Here is a 20,935-nt window from a genome sequence, read left to right on the forward strand (position 1 = left end):
GACACAGTCCACAGTCTCAACCTGTATCAGAGAAGGTTTAGCCTGGATGTTCAGAGGAAGTTCTTGCCAGAGAGAGTGACTGGCATTGGAACGGGCTGCCCAGGGAGGTGGTGGAGTTTCCATCCCTGCAGGTGTTAAAAAAAACCCTGGGTGGGACACTTAGTGCCATGGTGTAGCTGACTGGCTAGGGCTGGGTGCAAGGTTGGTCTAGATGGTCTTGGAGGTCTCTTCCAACCTGCATGATTCTATGACAGAATTTAAGGAGAGGAAAAAAGGAAAACAGACCAAAAAAAAACCCAAAGCAAAAAAGAACAAATCCAAAGCAAACTTAACAGCTCTCAAATAAAAGAAGTCTTCTCACATAAAAGTTCTGTAGTGTTTGCTACAATTTCAGTTCCCTGAAGCAAACCAAGGAGTGCTTTGGCAGGGGGGCTGGAGTTGGTGATCTCCAGAGGTCCCTTCCAGCCCCTGCTGTTCTGTGGTTCATATGCTTATTTTTACATCAACCTATGCCCTTGTCAGTTAAGTTCCACATGAATAATGCCCTACAGTGGATCTTAAATGATCTTTAACTGAAAAGAAAAGCATATGATGGTGTGTGCAGAAGAAAGGCAGAGGTTTTCTTTCTCCTAGCTGTTATTGGGCCACATCCTATTAGGTTCCTGGTATTCAATCTAAGTCAGACCTGTCAGGTTTCTTTCTACATGTGAGAAAAGGGTCACTGAACTGATGGAGCAAATTCACACTTCTTTTGGTTCAAGGGACTGGAGTTAATTTAGCTGAACTATGTCTGCAACAAGGTTTTGGAGAAGAGTCTGCTTCTTGCTTGGAAAGAAGTGTTGTGAGGAAGTCAAAAAGTCGATGTAGAGATACTATGATAATTGAGAGTATGAAATTATTCAAAGACAATTCCCAGGGCAGAGCTCCTGATGAGATCTATTCAGCTGGGAAGTAGTTTTCCCAAGAGGGTTTTCATTAAGTTTTTGTGGTAAAAGACTTCACTCTCTGAAAATACTTCTTGTATGTGCACATGAATCATAGAATTAACCAGATGGGAAGAGACCTCCAACATCATCCAGTCCAACCTAGCACCCAGCTCTGGCCAAGCAACTAGACCATGGCACTAAGTGCCTTATCCAGGCATTTCTTGAACACCTCCACAAATGGTAACTCCACCACCTCCCTGGGCAGCTCACTCCAATGCCAATCACTCTCTCTGTGTAGAATTTCCTCCTAACATACTGCCTAGACCTCCCCTAGTACAACTTAAGACTGTGTCCCCTTGTTCTGTTGCTGGTTGCCTGGCAGAAGAGGCCCAGCTCAGCTGCCTATAGCCTTCCTTTAGGTAGTTGTAGACAGCAAAAAGATCTCCCCCTGAGCCTCTTCCTCTCCAGGATGCACACCCCCAGCTCCCTCAGCCTCTCCTCATAGGGTTTGTGCTCCAGACCTCTCACCAAATTAATTGCCCTTCTGTGGACATATTCCTGTACCTCTTGAGTTGAGCCCACAACTGGACACAGCACTCAAGGTGTGGCCTGAGCAGTGTTGAGTATAAAGGAAGAATAACCTCCCTTGTCCTGCTGCCCACACTGCTCCTGAGCCAGGCCAGGATGCCATTGGCTCTGCTGCCCACCTGGGCACTGCTGCCTCTTATTCAGCTACTTTCTACCAGCACTCCCAGCGCCTTCTCTGGCTGCTCTCAGCCACTCTGTCCCCAGCCTGTAGTGCTGCTTGGGGTCATTGTGGCCAAAGTGTAGAACCTTTGGCCTTGTTCAGTCTCATCACAGAGGCCTCTGCCCACTCATCCAGCCTGTCAGGGTCCCTCTTCAAGGCTCTCCTACCCTCCAACAGATCCACACCTGCTCCTAGCTTGGTGTCATCTGCAAACTGACTTGATATTCATTACAGAATATCTGCAAAGAAAACACAGTGAGGAATTAATTTTGAAGTCTGTCTCAAGCCCCACAGAATGATCCAGGACCACTTCCAGAAGCGGATTAACATTAAGACATTTTATTATCTTATTATCTAACGTGATACATAAAGTTTTAAAACTACCAAGCTTAGTGTTTTAAAGATTCTTACCAGGGTTCTAATAAACCTGCCTAGGGCAGATAATTTTATATTCCATTATAAAAAAATAAATCTTTGCTGGTAAATCACTCAGCCTTTAAACTCTTAATAAAAGGGTGTTAAAAAATGCCTATATTTGGGCAGCAATTTGCTCTAAGTGCAGTAATACATAACGTGGTCCACTGCAGTATTTACATTTCATATTGATTTTCACTTGAATGGCTTTTTCTCTATCTCCCTTCCCCCCCTCCCTATCTTATTTGCTCAATTAAAAATTGGTTTCAGCAGTTTCCAGTAGCTCCCTTAAAAATACTAAGCACTTAGTGATGTTGTGATAGGCTTTTGGTTTTGCACTGATAGGAAAAGATCAGGTCACTTTCCCTCTCCCCCCGAACATTTTATCCCCCCTAGATCATTTTTCACCCCCAAGATCATTTTTTTCCCCAAGATCATTTTCCCTCCCAGATAATTTTTCCCCCTCAGATCATTTCCCCCCTCAAGATCATCATCCCCCCCCAGATCTTTTTATCTTCCCCAAATCATTTTCCCCTCCACATCATTTCTCCCCCCCAAATCATTTTTCCCCAAGTTCATTTCCCTCCCCAGATCATTTTATTGTCTCCCCCAGAATTTTTCCCCAAGTTCATTTCCCCCCCGCCCCCATCATCTTTATCTTTCCCCCTTATCTCCCCTAGATTATTCCCCCCCCCGCCCCAGATCATCATCCCCCACAGATCTTTTTATCTCACCCAGACAATTCCCCCCCCAAGATTATATTTCTCCTCAGATCATTTCCCCCCTCCAAGTGTTTCTGTCCACTGGTCATCTTTTCCTCCCCTAGATCATTCCCCCTCCCCCCCAGATAATTTTTTTTCCCCCCCTAGATCATCTTTTTCCCTTAGATCATTTTATCTCCCCCAGATTATTTCCCCCCCACTAAATCATCTTTCCTCCCTAGATCATTTTATCCCCCCCAGATCTTTTTATCTCCCCAGATCATTTTCCCCCTCCAGATCATTTCCCCTCCTCAAGATCATCTTTCCTCCCCAGATTGTTCCCCCTCCCCAGATCAAGTCTTCCCCCACCTAGATCAGGTTTTTCCCCCCAAATCAGTTCCCTGTCCCCCAGGTCAGGGTTTTCTCTCCCTCCCAGATCAGGGTTTGTCTTCCCCTAGATAATTTTTTCCCCCTAGATCATTCCCTCCCACCCCCAGATCATTTTTCCCCTCCTAGATGATTTGTTCTCCCCCCCCCCCCCCCCCCCCCGATCACTGTTTTCCCCCTCTGGATCATTCTATCATCCGAAGAGCAATAAATAGAGGACTTAGTGAGCCCTTCTGAGAACTGTATTAGAGGATCTTAGGGTCTGTTTTTCCACGCAGGGGTTTCTGTATCATACAAGTCTGCACATAGGACTTTGGTTAACGAAGGAATTTCACTGCCACAGCAAAAGTCCTTCTTGACTTTGGCAACGGTTTAAAGCGTAGAGAGGACAGAATGTTTATGGCATCCACTTATGGCTTTAGATTCCTTTTGCACTTGCAGGATCCAGGTTTTCAATATGCTGGCACAGGCCTGGCTAGGCAAAGCAGCAGAGTTTGTGTCGGGACACCTAAAGAGCCACAAGGTTTTCGAACGAGTCTCTCCATCCCTTCACCTTGCCACACATCTGGTGTGATTCTTCCAAAGATCTTTATATCCAAGGAGAAAAATCCAATCTTGGCCTTGCTTTTGCCATGCTTAGATGTGGGATGGTTCCTCCTCAAAACTCCACAGCTGTTTCTGGTGGCTGGGATTCAGGGTAAGCAAAGGGCAGGTCCCAAGGTGACTAATCCCCCCCGAGCCTGTCGGAAGTGTACATGCCCGCAAGCTGCTGGAAGTGAGGTCCCCAGTCTGTGAGGTACTCGTAACTCTGATCCACGTCTGACAAGTGTGACCCCAAAGAGCTGAGCGACCCTGCCAAGGAGCCGCTCCCCTCAAACGCGTAGCTCTGAAGGGAGTCGTAGGGAGGGACGCTGGGATCCGTATTTGCTTCGTGAAGCTTCTCCGAAATGAACTGCCTGAAGACTGCGCTCTCGGGGCCAACCTGCAGAGACTGCCGGTAGAGGCTGTGGATCTCGGCGGGGACCCTGCGGCGCGGTCTGCGCGGCCGCATGACGGCGCCGGGCCTCAGCGCCCACAGGTCAAAGGCTTCCGTGTCCTCCTCGCCGCCGCCTTCGTCGTCGTACCTGACAGTGTTCTCCCGGAGCGCCTCCACCTTCCCGGCAAAGGGAGGCTGCTTCCTCTGCTGCCTGACGGCTGCGACCGCGGAGAAGAACACTGACGGGACAGGGGCAAGGGGAAAGGGGAGGCGGGGAAGGAGAAAGCGCAGAGGAGGAAGGGGACGGGGGGAAAGGAGAAGGGGGAAGGGGGAAAGGTCAAAGTGGAAAAGGAGAGCGGGAAGGAGGGAATGGAGGAAGGGGAAGGGGGGAAAAGGAGAAAGGAGAAGGGAGGGAAGGAGAAGGGGAAAGGGGAAAAGGGGAGAGGAGAAAGGGGAGGGGGAAAGGAGAAAGGGGAAAGGGGGAGAGGAGAAATGGACAGGGAGAAAGGGGAAGGGGGAAAGGTCAAAGTGGAAAAGGAGAGCGGGGAAGGAGGGAATGGAGGAAGGGGAAGGGGAGAAAGGTGAAAGGGGAAAAGGAGAAAGGGGAAGGGGGGAAAGGGGAAAAGGAGAGAGGAGAAAGGGGAGGGGGAAAAAGAGAAAGGGGAAAGGGGGAGAGGAGAAATGGACAGGGAGAAAGGGGAAGGGGGAAAGGTCAAAGTGGAAAAGAAGAAAGGGGAAGGGGGGAATGGTGAAGGGGGGAAGGAGAATGGGAGAGGGGGGAAAGGAGAAGGGAGAAATGGGAAAAAGAAAGGGGAAGGAGAAAGGGGAAGGGGGGAAGGAAGAAAGGGGAAAAAAGTGAAAGAATAAACATACTTTGAATGTGCTCAGAAAGACTTTTAAAAGGTAGTGTTTCTTAGCATGGATGCAGTAGTGAAGTGCAGCTGTGTGCACAGACGTACAGAGCTGCAGGCCCGATGTGTTTGCTGGCTCTGATGAGCAGGGTAGGCGGTGGGAAAATGGCTGCAAAGGCACTTAGGAAAGAAATGAGTGAAATGGAGCAGCTCCTTCGGTAGATGTGAGACTGAAATTGGTGGAGACACAGGGTCTGCTTTGGGAAACTGTTTTGGTTTGTGACCTCATATGTCGATTCCACGTTCTGACCTGGAATCTTGGGCTCACACTGTCTCTCACATCACCGCTCCAGGAAAACCGAGGGGGAAACATGGCCCTGATGTCCTCCTCGTCTGGGTGAATTATTCGGTCCCACACTCAAGGCTGTAGTTTGCTTATTGCCGCAGTGCTGCTTTGGAAATTTGAAGGCTATGATTTTAGCACTACGTTTTGTACCACCACAGAAAACTTCCATTTGGAAGAGACCTCCATCATCATCCAGTCCAACCTTCAACCCAGTTCAGGGTCCGTCCTAAACCATGTCCATAAGCACCAGGCCTACAGGCTGCTTAAACAGCTCCACAGGTGACAACTCCACCACTGCCCTAGGCAGATCATTCCACTGTTTGATAACTCTCTCTGTGAAGAAATATTTCCTAGCATTGAGCCTGAACCTCCCTGGGTAGCTTGAAACCACTTCCTCTAGACCTGTTGCTTGCCACCAAGGAGAAGAGGCTGCCCCCTCCTTGCTCCAACCTCCTTTCAGGTAGTTGTAGAGAGCAATAAGGTCTCCCCTCAACCTCCTGTACTCTGAACACTCCCAGCTCCTCGCAGGTCAGTTGCTGCAGGCCCTCTCCAGTCCTGTTGTCCTTCTCTGAACATGTTCCAGAACCTCAACATCCTTCCTGTAGTGAGTGGCCCAGAACTGAACACAATCACAGAATCAACCAGGTTGGGAGAGACCTCCAAGATCATCCAGTCCAATCTAGCACCCAGCCCTAGCCAATCAACCAGACCATGGCAGTAAGTGCCTCATCCAGGCTTTTCTTGAACACTTCCAGTGACAGTGACTCCACCACCTCCCTGGGCAGCTCATTCCAATGCCAGTCACTCTCTGGCAAGACCTTCCTCCTAACATCCACCTCCCTGTTCCTGATGACCACTGTGTTTCTAACAGAAGCCAGGATGCCATGAGAGCAAATTCTTCCTCCCATACATGACAGCTTTTTTAAGTTTTGTTTTAAGCCATGGTATTTTTTAATCCTCCCTCACTTATTTTTAGCTGAATGATCTCTCTGAAATAGCCTCTGCCTTTCACAGAGATTAATGATTTCAGCTGCTTTTTTTCCCCCCTGAATCTTACTGCAGTTCTATTTAATAAGTGCTTTGTGCACTGTGATTTTTTTTGCACAGGTCATAACGTGATGCAACGACTAACAATGAGAGGATTTTAACTCATTTGGAGGTGTGAGTGACCTGAAGAAGTTAATTTAATTCCTACCTATTTGCTCTGCACTCTTTCACTTGATTGCTCTGGCTTTAAGTGCTGTGTGCCAACTATGCATGGCAGTTTGCAGGGCCAGAATATTTTCACAGCATCATAGAATGGTTTAGGTTGGAAGGGACCTCAAGGATCATTCAGCTCCAACCCCCCATCATAGGCAGGGACACCTCTCACTAGAATAAGTCACTCAAGGCCATATCAAACCTGCCCTTGAATACTTCCAGCGTGGGAGCAGACACAACCTCCCTGGGCAACCTGTGCCAGTTATTTCCTCACTGGAAAGAACTTCTTCTTAACAATCTCCTCTCTACCAATTTAAACCCATTACCTCTCATCCTGTCATTACAAGACCTTGTAAATAGAATCACAGAATCAACCAGGTTGGAAGAGACCTCCAAGAATTTTGAAACATTCAGACCTGCTTTTGACAGCTGCAACCTCCTGAATGTAATGGACATTAATTTGGTGCCCCATGAGTGGAGAAAGATGTCAGGAGGAAACAGAAAATAAATGGGACACTTGCTTTGCCTTACTGTATTTTGTTCCTCAGTTGCACAGTACTTAAACACAGTACAGATACTGGAATGTGCCCAGAAAAGGGCAGCAAGGCTGGGGAGAGGATTGGAGCACAGCCCTGTGAGGAGAGGCCTGGAGCAGAGCCCTGTGAGGAGAGGCTGAGGGAGCTGGGGGTGTGCAGCCTGCAGCAGAGGAGGCTCAGGGCAGAGCTCATTGCTGCCTGCAGCTGCCTGAAGGGAGGCTGTAGCCAGGTGGGGTCAGTCTCTTTTCCCAGCAACAGAACAAGGGGACACAGTCTCAAGTTGTGCCAAGGGAGGTTCAGGCTGGATGTTAGGAGGAAGTTGTTGGCAGAGAGAGTGATTGGCATTGGAATGGGCTGCCCAGGGAGGTGGTGGAGTTGCCATCCCTGGAGGTGTTGAAGAAAAGCCTGGCTGAGGCACTTAGTGCCATGGTCTGGTTGATTGGATGGGGCTGGGTGCTAGGTTGGACTGGATGCTCTTGGAGGTCTCTGCCAACCTGCTTGATTCTATGATACTTGCAGGCTTACAGTCAAGGCGACAGATTTGTTGCTTAATTGAGCCTACTGTGAGAAGGAACTAAAGCAATTTCTCTTACTCATACTTACCTAGAAGTATTAGTATGCAAGCCAAAACAGCAACTAAAGCCTCTGTGCTGAGACCCATGGCATACATGAAGGCTCTGTATCGACAGTAGACGATCTTAACTTCGGTGTCACAGTCACAGACAGTGACAGTAAGCGTATTTGTGCTTGTCAGTGGTGGGGTTCCATTATCCAGAATGATGATTGGCAAGAAGAAAGCAAACTCCTCTTGCCTGCTGAAGCCACTTTTTGCTGTGAAAATTCCAGCTGTGTTGTCTAGAAGACAAATTGTTATGCATGATAGGCACTTATCACTCTTTTTAGCGGCCACAGTAAAGCTCCAGTGGAGTCTGACCTATTTGGAAACAATGGTACTGTGCAAAGCTACCTATTCTCAGACTTAAAGGTGAAAGTAGGCACTAACACGTGGTGTGGGTTTTATTTTTGTGTCAGTCATGAATAATTGCTTCTTAAAAAGATGGATATATATCAGGGGACATAACCAAATGTGATACAGGAGCTCCTGTTTGCAATATTCAGAGCTGAAAGTCCCCCACCGTGTTCTGTACCTGACATCTGCTCAGCCTTTCTAATTGGTTTAGAGCACAGCTCCATGCAAGCAGCTGCTCTCAGTCCAGCGGTTCACAGATGAAATAGAGACAGTTTACCATTCAGAAGGCTTCAAAAGTGTATCTGGCAGCACCCAGAGAAAGCAGGTGACAAGGGAAAGAAGCAAAAAAGAGAGGAAAATGTCCACTAAAATAATGCTTTATGTCGTTCAAGGACTCAAAAACTGGAGATAGCTCAGCTCCTGCTATGTAAATTAGGCAAAAGTTGCTAGAGGCTCTCCTTGGATTTGCAACTACCAGAGTTCAGCAATCAGTTCTATATAAAACTCAGTAAGCATCTTGAAGTTCAGCTCTTAGAATCATAGAGTGGTTTAAGTGGGAAGGGACCTCAAAGATCATCCAGTTCCAACCCCCTGCCATAGGCAGGGACACCTCCCACTAGAACAGGTTGCTCAAGGACTCATCCAACCTGGTCCTGAACACTTTCAGGAAGGCTATGGAGCACAGAATCACTGAATGTGAGCAAGTCCAGAGGAGGCCACCAAGATGCTGAGAGGGCTGCAGCAGCTCTGCTCTGAGGACAGGCTGAGAGAGTTGGGGCTCTGCAGCCTGGAGAAGAGAAGACTCCAAGGAGACCTTGGAATGGCCTTGCAGTGTCTAAAGGGGCCTACATGAATGCTGAGGAGGAGCTATTGACAAGGTCTTGTAATGACAGGATGAGGAGCAATGGGTTTAAACTGGCAGAGGGGAGATTTAAACTGGATGTTAGGAAGAAGTTGTTTGCAGTGAGGGTGGTGAGACACTGGCACAGGTTGCCCAGGGAGGTTGTGGCTGCTCCCTGCCTGGAGGTATTCAAGGCCAGGTTGGATGAGGCCTTGAGTGACCTGTTCTAGTGGGAGGTGTCCCTGCCTATGGCATGGGGTTGGAACTGGGTGATCCTTGAGGTCCCTTCCAACCTAAGCCATTCTATGAGGTGACAGACTTACAGAACAGCAATGTTCTGTTTCTGACTCTTGTTTCTTTGAGAAATAGATAATTTTTCAACATGAGAGCTGCAATCCCCTGCCATATCATACAGTGAGAGAAGTAGTTTCAGGGAATAGAGTTGTATTTTCTATCTATCTAACCAACTTTTTATTTCCTTGAAAGAAAAAACTGTCGTTTGCTGTTTATGCTAAAAAGGTGTTTAACAAAAATAAACTCTCTGATTATTACTGAATTGCTGCTTTGAGAGGCACCTCCTGACACATTCACATCCTGTATGTGAGGTTTGTGTGTTACCCACCCCTCCTCACACTTCAGAAAATGTTCTTACACATCTCAGCAAGCCTATGAGTGCAGTAGACATCACCCTTCTTTCCTTTGCACAGCCTGTGACCTAATTCCTCTCACCAAAATATCCCAGCTAGGCTCAAACTAGCACACTACAACAACAATTTCTATCCAAGTGGAAATGCTTATGGAATTGGTGATGTGAGGAGCACTATGTGTGTTTTATCAGGCTGGTCTTAAAGAGATACATGAATGGCACCTTGGTTATCTTTGACAGTAAAACTTGAGTTGCTTGCAGCTTCCTGAGCCAGTGAGAAGTGAAAATGGTGACCTTGTGGTGAGTCATCTTTATCCACAGCGCTGATGCTTTGAATGAGCTGGGGAAAAGACAGGAAAAAAACAGGATTGCTGGAGAATGAAAGTATTTGCTTGACCTTTAAAACAATAAAAAGACATCTCAAGCATGTTAAACTGTTGATGTAGAGATGTGATCCATGAATACATATTGAGTGCATGTCAGGCAGTCACAAATAAGTGTATACCTCTCATACACAACCAGTTTCCTTGAGACACGTTTTGCAAACACTCTGCTTTGGGTTTTCATGTGCTTCAGAGAGGAAGACATCAAAATCTTGGGGAAATACTAAAGATTTTTTTGGATCAAAAGACAGGAGGCAAATGGAATTTACATACATGAGAAGAGTAGGTTTATACACACACACACACACACGTGTATATATATATGTAATCATTGAATCAAGCAGGTTGGAAGAGAACTCCAAGCCCATCCAGTCCAACCTAGCACCCAGCCCTAGCCAATCAATTCAGGGAGTGAGAGGACTGGGGGGAATGGAGCAAAGCTGGACATGGGTAGGTTCAGACTGGACCTGAGGAGGAAGTTGTTGAGCATGAGAGTGGTGAGAGCCTGGACTAGGTTGCCCAGGGAAGTGGTTGAGGCTCCATTTCTGGAGGTGTTTCAGGTGGATGAGGCTGTGGGCAGCCTGATGTAGGGTAGGTTGTAGGGTTGGAAGTAGATGATCCTTGTGGTCCCTTCCAACCCTGACTGATTCTGTAATTTCTCACTCTATCACTTCTCTTAAGATTCAGCAAAACACAGATGAGGCTATAAAATATTCAGATAGAAATAGGCAACTCTGATTCTGCTGACTCTAAAGGGAGAATCATCCAGAGACAAGGAAACTGTCTCCACCCCCCCTTTTCTAGTTTCCTAGGCTTTTGTACAGCTAACCTAGGAGATTTTAGCTTTTCATCAGGGAAACTGGCATCACAGACTGAGAAACTGCACTTATTGTTGGTGACTCAAGGTTTTAAAACCTCCACACACACATTTTAGTGTGCAAAGAAAATGGAGTGACTGCTGTGCTACTTCTGCAAGGTTCTAAGAGCTGTTGTATTGACTGGGCTGAAATTTAATTGCTGTCTAATTTATTTCTCATCAATCTAGGTGCTTCAATAATCCAGCAGTCCTTCTGAAAATGTTCAGTTCTTTAAAACTGAGATTAATTCACTTGATCGGTCATGAAAACCTGATTTAAGTTCATGGTAGGTGAGCCTCATTCACTCTTTCTTTCCTAGAAGGTTGGGATCACTCCTGGGAACAGCAGGAGCTCTTTTGATCAAAGGTCACAAGAAAGATGTAGCTTGATGCTCTCAGCTTCCCCCATCCATCCAATCCATCTGCACTTTCAACTTTTAAGTATCATCTGTGAGGGACTTTCAGATATTGGTGGCACCTATGATTTACCATTGATTAATTACTTTGTAAAGAAGGGAATTTCTGCAAACTGTTCTTAACTGCATTCAGTTCTGGAGCCTCCATTACAAGAGGGATGTGGAGATGCTGGAGTGTGTCATGAGAAGGGCCACAAGGATGCTCAGAGGGCTGCAGCAGCTCTGCTGTGAGCACAGACTGAAAGAGTTGGGGCTGTGCAGGCTGGAGCAGAGGAGGCTCCCAGGGGATCTCATCGTGGCCTCTCAGTATCTGAAAGGGGGCCTACAAAAAAGCTGGGGAGGGACTTTTTAGGCTCTCAGGGAGTGACAGGACTGGGGGGAATGGAGCAAAGCTGGAGGTGGGGAGATTGTGACTGGATGTGAGAAGAAAGTTGTTGAGTGGTGAGAGGCTGGACTGGGTTGCCCAGGGAGGTGGTTGAGCCCCATGGCTGGAGGTGTTTAAGGCCAGGCTGGATGAGGCTGTGTGCAGCCTGCTCTAGGGTAGGGTGTCCCTGGGCATGGCAGGGGGTTGGAACTGGCTGCTCCTTGTGGTGCCTTCCAACCCTGACTGATTCTATGATTCTGTGAATGGCTGTGGGAGTGTTATTTGTCTTGCAAAATTTTCTTTACAAATTTGTCAGTATACAAAAAGCTCTTTAGTTGTGGTTAGTGTACAGCTGCCCTGGGTTCTAGCAGAGTGGAGGTAGTGCAGTGAGAGTGGTTTGTCAGTGTACAAAAAGCTCTTTAGTTGTGGTTAGTATGCAGCTGCCCTGGGTTCTAGCAGAGTGCAGAACCATAACATGAAATGGATAGTGAAAAATCCACTCAAAACATTTAATGAATGTGATGAGTCAATACAGAATGATGCCAAAACCTACCTATCCATCTTCCTGACTTCCAATTTTATTGTCAAACTTCCATTTATAGTTCCTTAGACAAAAATGTAATGCTATTGTTTGAGTCTCTTTCACAGGCTAAGCTAAATGTGCCTGTAACCCACACAAAACCTCTCTACAGGAACATGAAGGTCAACACACATCAAACAAAAAAAGGCAAAGGACTTCTTAATCATCTTCTGGAAAATCTGAACCATTAAAACAAGCATTCTGCTCTAGGTTGAAGCTACTATCAACTGCTTCTGAGTCTGGATAATTAGGACAACAATTAGTTTTATTCATGATATGCTTCACATTCTTTATCATAGCCAAGTGTATTCCAAGGCTATAAAAAACAACTGCTTTTGCCACATGGCTCTATGTTGCTTTTACAGTAAAACAGGAAGGCATCAAGAAAAAGGAACCTTAATTTCCAACAGTATCTTTCCTTCTGAAGTGTTTTTCCTCCTTTTCCCCCAATCACTATAAACCAGAGGTTGTAAACAGAGCATTTGACAGAAGTGGACAATTCAGATGAGAACAGAGAAGTAAGTGAATTGCAGAGCTGTGGCACATAACTGAGAATGCCTCTCAGGGTATAATTTCCAGCTAGATGGATTGAGAAATTGAAATGTTATAGAGTATCATACAAACTTTGATCTCAGTTTGTAGCACGTAAGCAGTCTCAAGTTGTGCCAGGGGAGGTCCAGGCTGGATGTTAGGAGGAAGTTGTTGGCAGAGAGAGTGATTGGCAGTGGAATGGGCTGCCCAGGGAGGTGACAGAGGTGTTCAGGAAATGCCTGGATGAGGCACTTAGTGCCATAGTCTGGTTGATTGGCCAGGGCTGGGTGCTAGGTTGGACTGAATAAGCTTGGAGGGCTCTTCCAACCTGCTTGATTCTATGATTGCAAAAATATGGCTAAGATAAAAAGGTTATGCAGTGTCCTGATTAAGCCCTTCAACTGCTTAAATGTATTCTTCTGAAATGTAAATTGTATTATTCAGTGGACAATCAGAACAGCTCTAAAATAATTTTTCAACTTTTGGGCTTCTTAATGATGAAAGTGAAGATTCTCCCCCTACTGTGAGTTAAAAGTAATAAAATACCCTGAACAAAACCAAAGAAAGAAACAAAAATCAGCCAACCAAAACAGCATAATATCACTGAAGGAGTTCACTTATCAATTCTAAGTCACAAATATTGAATGAAAAGCTCATGAATGTTGGCTGTGATAATTATGCATTTTAGTAGCAATTTCCTGATGCTCTTCTTAAGATCATCTATCAGTGAGAAGATAATTTAACATTAGAGTCGAAGTGTACAATAAAGATGTCTTTGGTTCTGTAGCAATGAAAAGGTAAAGGAAAAAAAAGGTTAAAACCTGTAACTATGAAAAACTAAAGAAAAAATAAACAAAAGCAAAACCTGCAGCAATGAAAAACTGAAGGAAAAAAAAACCAGCAAGCCCAAAACCTGTATCAAATAAAAACTAAAGGAAAAAAAACCAAACAAAACCTGTAGCAATGATAAACTAAATAAACCCAAACCCAAAACCTGTAGCAATAAAAAACTGAAGGAAAAAAAAAACAATCAAACCCTGCAGCAATGAAAAATTAAAGAACAAAAAGCCAAAATCAAAACTTGCACCAATGAAAAAGTAAATACTAAGAAACCCTAAATATCAAACTTGTGGCAATGAAAAGCTAAAGAAAAAATAAAAACCAGAACCAAAACCTGTAGCAATGAAAAACTAAATAAACTCAAACCCAAAACCTGCAGCAATGAAAAACTAAATAAACCCAAACCCAAAACCTGCAGCAATGAAAAACTAAATAAACCCAAACCCAAAACCTGCAGCAATGAAAAACTAAATAAACTCAAACCCAAAACCTGCAGCAATGAAAAACTAAATAAACCCAAACCCAAAAATTGTAGCAAAGAAAAACTGAAGAAAAAACCCCAACAAAATCAAACCCTGCAGCAATGAAAAACTGAAGAACAGAAAAACCCCATATCAATCAATCAATCAATCAATCACATCCAATGTAACATTTTGCCTGCCTATAAAAAGGTTAAACCAAAATATCCTGCTTTGTCCTCATTCAGGTAGCTCAATGTTAAGCAGGAATAGTTCTGTATCTTGTGTTCAAAGCATTTCATTTTTTACATCATTGTCCTTCTTTACAGTGCCACTTTCTCCACTGATCCTCTCTTTATATTCCACTGATCCTCTCTCTATATATGTATATACACAGTATCACTGAATCATAGAATCAGCCAGGTTGGAAGAGACCTCCAAGCTCATCCAGTCCAACCTAGCCCCCAGCCCTACCCAATCAACCAACTTTAAAAGCAGGCAGAAGCAGAGTTTGTGCTAACAGTAATGGAGCAACAAATCTGAAAGGAAATAGAAACCCCTCAGACCAAATCTTCTTAGTGCTGAGAAAAGTGAGAGCTGACTCCTTCACACTTACCTGGCCAGAAACTGCATTTTCACAAACAAAAGTTTCATAATATTTAGGGAATTCTGGGGCATGATCATTGACATCCAGAACTTGGATATACACAGTGGCTTCTGAAATCATTTCAGGATTTCCTGAGGGTTAAAAAGAAGAAAAATAAAAGAACAAAAAGAAAAAAGCAGTCATGAGAAGTTGTAATCTACTTGAGGAAATTCTGTTACTCTTCCTCTTCTTTAACGTTCTGATGTGTGAAGCTCTGAGAGAGAATTTCACCAAAACTCCAATGCTTTCAAAATGTTGCTATCATTCATTCTACTCCTATGAGGAGTGGCTGAGGGAGCTGGGCTTGTTTAGTCTGGAGAAGAGGAGGCTGAGAGGGGACCTTATTGCCCTCTACAGCTACCTAAAAGGAGGTTGTAGTGAGGCACAGGTCTGCCCTGAGCCTCCTGTTCTCCAGGTTGCACACCCCCAGCTCCCTCAGCCTCTCCTCTCAGGGCTGTGCTCCAGTACCCTCACCAGCCTTGCTGCCCTGCTCTGGATACCTTCCAGCACCTCAACATCTCTCTTGAATTGAGGAGCCCAGAACTGGACACAGCACTCAAGGTGTGGCCTGAGCAGTGCTGAGTACAGGGGCAGAATAACCTCCCTTGTCCTAATTTTCTTGAATTACTCATGTGGACCTTTAAGAGGGGAAAAAAAAATCCTCCTTTTTGCCTTACTTTAAACTGTCTGGGTTTGGTTGGTTCTCACATTGTTTTTTTTTAATGTATAATTCACTAGTTGCTTGGAGCTAACATTTGTTTTCTTGGATCTTATGGCATTTGTGCTGATAACTTTGAGTCTCTCCCCAATGGAAATGGCAGCAAAAGCAGCTACCACAGAGATAAAGGGCTTGCTACTCAGCAGTTTCACAGTGCTGGTCCTTCTGTGATATCATTAGAGCTGTTCTAATTTACTGAAGTTTATGAACTGTCAGAGTCCTTTCAAAACACTGGACAGGGCTGGGTGCTGGTTTGGACTGGATGAGCTTGGAGGGCTCTTCCAACCTGGCTGATTCTATGATTTTATGATTCTGTGATTAAGTAAGTACTGAATGATCCATGATTTCAAAGACCTGTAAGTTCTGTAGTCTAGTAGCTGGGCTAGAACCAGCTAGAAAATGTCTTCCACAAGATTCAGTGAGAAAATTGGGGTTGTCTCCTGTGGGTAAGTTTGCTTATGAGTGGTTGTGAACTTTTCCAATAGGCATGTGGAGAAATGAGGATGAAAATAAGCTCAAGGCAGTTGCTATCACTGGGAATTTTTTCTTGGTCATCTGTAGTTCAAGGAGATATTTCTCTCCTAAATTAAATAATTGCCAGTCAATCTTCATCTGACTCAGTAAGTCAATGTTAAGCAAAGATGATGATTTAAGGATTTATTGCTTTCATCTTGGCTAGAACAGTCTTTGTGCTTCAGCCTTGTTTTAGGTGGAAGCTGACTGCAACCAGGTGAAAACTGATCCAAGGAAACTGATTTCTCTTCACCTAGAACCAGTTTAGGCGTAAAGTGGAATATGACTCAATAGGTTGTAACTTCTGCCTGCTGGTGTTTAAGTTGTAATGAATTAGGTCTACTTCTGGGTACCTTTAAAACATTTTGCCTCCATGGTATGAGGATTGAATGATCCATAACAAAGTCTGGACCTTGTCATTTCAATAGAGGCAAAAGTTTTGTGTCTTTTATGAATGTCAGGACCTCAATAGACCTCTAAGGATGCTGTTCCTGCGGTGTGGTTTCAACATATATCTTAGCTGCAATGAATATCTTGTGTGGATGGCATTTTGATTTGGTTTCAGGGGAGCCACAATGTCATTCACCAAATGTCTCATGCACAGTGTATGTCATGTCTGTATTTCAAGGCATAAAATGCATACTGTAAATCATTTCAGGTATGTGCAGACCAAGGTGACCTAACTTCAGTGCGTTTCAGTAGAGTGTTATAGACAGTGACCATATCATCATTAAAGAAGTAAAGAATGAGAATGTTAGGGTAATAAAGGCTCTGCTTCTCCATAAAGAAATTCATTACTGTGAAATGCTTCCTTTTTCTGCAAGAGACACTTGCCCACTTGTAACATTTGGTTCTTTCCTGTTTTATTATTTAACTAAACAGAAAACTCCAGGACAAAAATCATCCTGCTGTGTTTCCATAGCACATGGCAAAAATCATGCCAGAGATCAATTTTGCCTACACCTGCCTGCTGCCCAATGAAAAGAGAAATAAAGGCATGCTTAAAAAATCACAGAGAAGCTGGAAAGGAAGAAAATCCAATCAATTCTCAAGTACAAAAACATAAAGACTTCAATGGAAGTGGACACCAGCTATGCTGTATTAAACTACTAGCAGTAATACCTTGCATATATACAGGGAAAGCTCCCCTTAGGGTACAGTGCAGTTTTCTGTTATGTGTTTAAAGTACTCTATTGTTTATGCTATAGACTACATTTACTATATAGACTATAGTATAGACTACAATTGGTTATACTGTAGTCTATAAACAACTATATAGACTATACTATAGAGTGGATAGACTATAGTATAGACTACTATTGTTTATACTGTAGTCTATAAACAACTATATAGACTATACTATAGAGTGGATAGACTATAGTATATACTACTATTGTTTATGCTGTAGTCTATAAACAACTATATAGACTACACTATAGAGTGGATAGACTATAGTATATACTACTATTGTTTATACTGTAGTCTATAAACAACTCTATAGACTATAGTATAGACAACTCTATAGACTATAGTATAGAGTGCATAGACTATAGTATAGACTACTGTTGGTTATACTGTAGTCTATAAACAACTCTATAGACTATACTATAGAGTGCATAGACTGTAGTATAGACTACTATTGGTTATACTGTAGTCTATAAACAACTCTATAGACTATACTATAGAGTGTGTAGACTATAGTATAGACTACTATTGGTTATACTGTAGTCTATAAACAACTATATAGACTATACTATAGAGTGGGTAGACTATAGTATGGACTACTATTGGTTATACTACAGACTGTAGCCTATAAACAACTATATAGCCTATACCATAGAGTACATAGACTATAGTATGCACTACTATTGTTTATACTGTAGTCTATAAACAACTATATAGACTATACTATAGAGTATATAGACAATAGTATAGACTACTATTGTTTGTACTACAGACTATAAATAACTGTATAGACTATAACATAGACTACATAGACTACTATTGTTCATACTATACAGTCTATAAACAACTGCATAGACTATATCACAGATTACATAGACTATATTATGGACTACTATCGCTTGTACTGTAGACTATAGTCTGTAAACAGCTATATAGACTATACCACAGACTATATAGACTACAGTATAGACTGCTATTGTTTATACTGTGCAGTGTATAAACAACTATATAGACTATAGTATAGACTACTATTGTTTATACTACAGGCTATAATCTATAAACAACTATGTAGACTATACCATAGACTGTATAGACTATAGTATAGACTACTATTGTTTACACTACAGACTATAGTCTATAAACAATAGGTAGCACTTAAATGAGATCCAGAATTAAAAGTAAATAAAAGAAGAATAAAAGTAAGCCCAAAATCAAAGAGGAAAAAAATCAACCAAACAGAATCCCCAGAAAATGCTTAACAGTGTTTGGCAAAACCTGTCTGATTTATTGATTGGACTCTAGTTTCATATGATTTTTGATCCTTTCTGAGGATGAATGTGATTTGTTTTTTCAGCACTATCCCAAAAATCTTGCTATATTACCTCATAAAGCAGCAGCTGCTAATTTTCTAGAGCGTTGTCCCAGAGGTAGGGCAATCAGATCACCAAAAGCACAAACAGAGGCAATTTGCATTTGACTTTCAAATGGCAGTGACAGGTGAAATCTACATAAAGGGTGCTTCACAAATGCAGTTGTCACCAAAGAGAAGCCTAGCTGATTTAGGCCTTACATTCACAACTAATGAGCCACCAAGTTTCACACTGGTGTTAAATTAGACCCTGGCTAATTTCACACTAGTCAAAAATCCAGTGTGAAATTAACCAGGGTCTAATTTAACATAAGATCTTGCACTCCAGGAGCAATTCATATGCTTCAGTGTAACTTGAAGGCGTCACAGTCTCCATCCTATTACAATCTCCTTTCTCTTTTTTTTTTTTTGTAAGGTCATCTTTTATGAAGGAGCACAGAACCTTGGAGCACAAATACATTCTAGTTCTATTTTACTAATCATTTTAATAATGCTTCTTAATGTAGCAAGCAACAGAAACATAATGAGAAAGAAGTGTGTATTCTTTCCCCCACTAAAAGAAGGCATATTCAGAGGATAATTGCAGCTCACAGCACATAAAACACAGCCTCCCTTAAATTTCTTACTCACTTGTTTCTGTGGCTGTAACAGTTATGTTGTGCCAAGAAGCTATCTCTCGGTCCAGAGGTTGAGTTGTGAGGATTGTTCCATTGTGTTCATCGATGCTGAACAGTCTGTTGAAATGCATGCCCTGAACAATGGAGTACCTGCAAAAAAGAAAAGAGAAAGGGGAGGAAAAAAAAAGAAGCAAGGAGATTCCCTAATAATGAAATACTCTATTGGAAGCAAGGACATAGAAAGCTATTGTCAGCTGAGAAAACAGAAGTGTGCATATATACATATAAATGTTTGCTGCAATAACTCAGAAATCATGAGAAGTGTACTCTTATAAACATGTAAAATTCACTGCTGCCAAGATCAAAGCTCTTCTTTCTATACAACTAAATAGGCCTCAGATCTATATTAATGTGAGCTGAATCTGAAATGCATTATTCATTCTTACTTCTAAGTCAGGCTCGCAGCAGGTGAATGGCTCTGTTGAAAAGAAGCAGCCAAAGTGCCACTTGTGGAGTGAATAACACTAACAGCTAAGTGGAGGTGTAATGGCAAATCTATTTTATCATTGCTGACATGCTCTGACAGCGAGGGAATGGGCATTATACAGAAAGACAGACAACCAGCTGCAATGAGGTGATGCCTGGGCAGCATACAAAATCCTAATGCAGGAGGTGATTGCAAATGAGTTCAGCATTCCTGAGTCTTGCCTGGAAAGGCTCTTGGTGTCCACGTGTGGACATTGCACATGCACATACATACATACCATCCAAATTGTTAAACTCTAACCACTGGTCACAGGCCAGAGATGGACTGAAAAAGACACCAGAGATATTGGTTCAAATGGAAAGAGGATTTGCTAATGGTTTTCATGACATATATTAAAAAAAAAAATAGGAAAGAGACTGAGTCTCACAGTTCCCAGCACAGTCTTTAGCCCAGAAATAAAACCTGTTTGAAGAGTTGAAAGGTTCTTACCACTCCATTCCCACTTGCAACCATTCCCTCTTTTATTGTACCTTTAACTGTGCTCAGCAAAGTCTTTCTATCTCCTGCAGGCACTTAGGACTCCGGCTCAGATTATGTGCCAGCAGTTGGATGAGTCTCTAACTTGTTATTTATAGTCACATTTTGTCTGTTTTGAGCATCAGTGAGAGGATAAATCAAGGAAGCAACAAAACACAGTCAGTGAGAGTTCTTACCACTTGAGCTACAGATTTGACATTTATAAACCTCTGGTTTAGGGATTTACAATTCAATTTTGGTCTTTTTTTTTTTTGTTGTTGCATGATTGCATTGTTAAACATAAGCATTCCTCATCCTTTGCATCCCAAGGCAGTTCAGGGGTTTGTAACATTGCTGTTTTGTATTCCTAGTGGTTTTTATTCATTTCCATTGTGGTTCTTGATGGATAAGTTTTAGGAAATCTATTCTGACTATTTTTACATCTTTATGTTTTTTTTTTGGTCGTTATGTTTTTATCATTATTATTTCTTTATCATTTCCATCATTATTTTTTATAAGGTTTTGTTGCATGGTTGGTTTTTGCTTTGAAAAACTGTGGTTCACGAGACAACAGAGCTGGCTCTGTATACATGCAATTGTTATCATTGAATGATAGCCATGGGGTCAAAATCAGCCTCATATGCATGACACTGAGCCCAATACACTTTAAAAGTGACACAGCCTGTTTTAAGGAAGCTCAGTGATGCAATATATGCGTCACTGGGTTGAGGAGGTACTGGTAGATAGTAGCTGAACATGAGGCAGCAGTGTGCCCAGGTGGCCGAGATAGCCAAGGGCATCCTGGGCTGGCTCAGGAGCAGTGTGGGCAGCAGGACAAGGGAGGTTATTCTTCCCTTGTACTCAGCACTGTTCAGGCCACACCTTGAGTGCTGTGTCCAGTTCTGGGCTTCTCA

At 43.1% G+C, this 20,935-nt stretch overlaps 1 protein-coding gene across 8 annotated transcripts in view; it reads right to left on the reverse strand.

Annotated features, from left to right (window-relative positions):
- Nucleotides 1–20,935, reverse strand: part of LOC135178899 (cadherin-19-like) — a 149,062-nt gene that overhangs the window by 52,906 nt on the left and 75,221 nt on the right. For 4 of the 8 annotated variants that reach the window (XM_064150286.1, XM_064150288.1, XM_064150287.1 and 1 more), the window contains exons 8-12: nucleotides 19,032–19,164; nucleotides 14,587–14,708; nucleotides 9,765–9,882; nucleotides 7,689–7,940; nucleotides 3,404–4,391 (exon numbers count right to left, since the gene is read on the reverse strand). In XM_064150286.1, the coding sequence (XP_064006356.1) occupies nucleotides 3,901–4,391; nucleotides 7,689–7,940; nucleotides 9,765–9,882; nucleotides 14,587–14,708; nucleotides 19,032–19,164 (1,116 nt within the window). In that variant the 3' untranslated portion in view covers nucleotides 3,404–3,900. Of the gene's footprint in view, nucleotides 1–3,403; nucleotides 4,392–7,688; nucleotides 7,941–9,764; nucleotides 9,883–14,586; nucleotides 14,709–19,031; nucleotides 19,165–20,935 lie in introns of those variants that run through there. The other 4 variants (XM_064150293.1, XM_064150294.1, XM_064150291.1 and 1 more) reach the window with 1 other exon arrangement.

Source organism: Pogoniulus pusillus, chromosome 10 (assembly GCF_015220805.1).
Source record: "Pogoniulus pusillus isolate bPogPus1 chromosome 10, bPogPus1.pri, whole genome shotgun sequence".
Lineage (NCBI taxonomy): Eukaryota > Metazoa > Chordata > Aves > Piciformes > Lybiidae > Pogoniulus > Pogoniulus pusillus.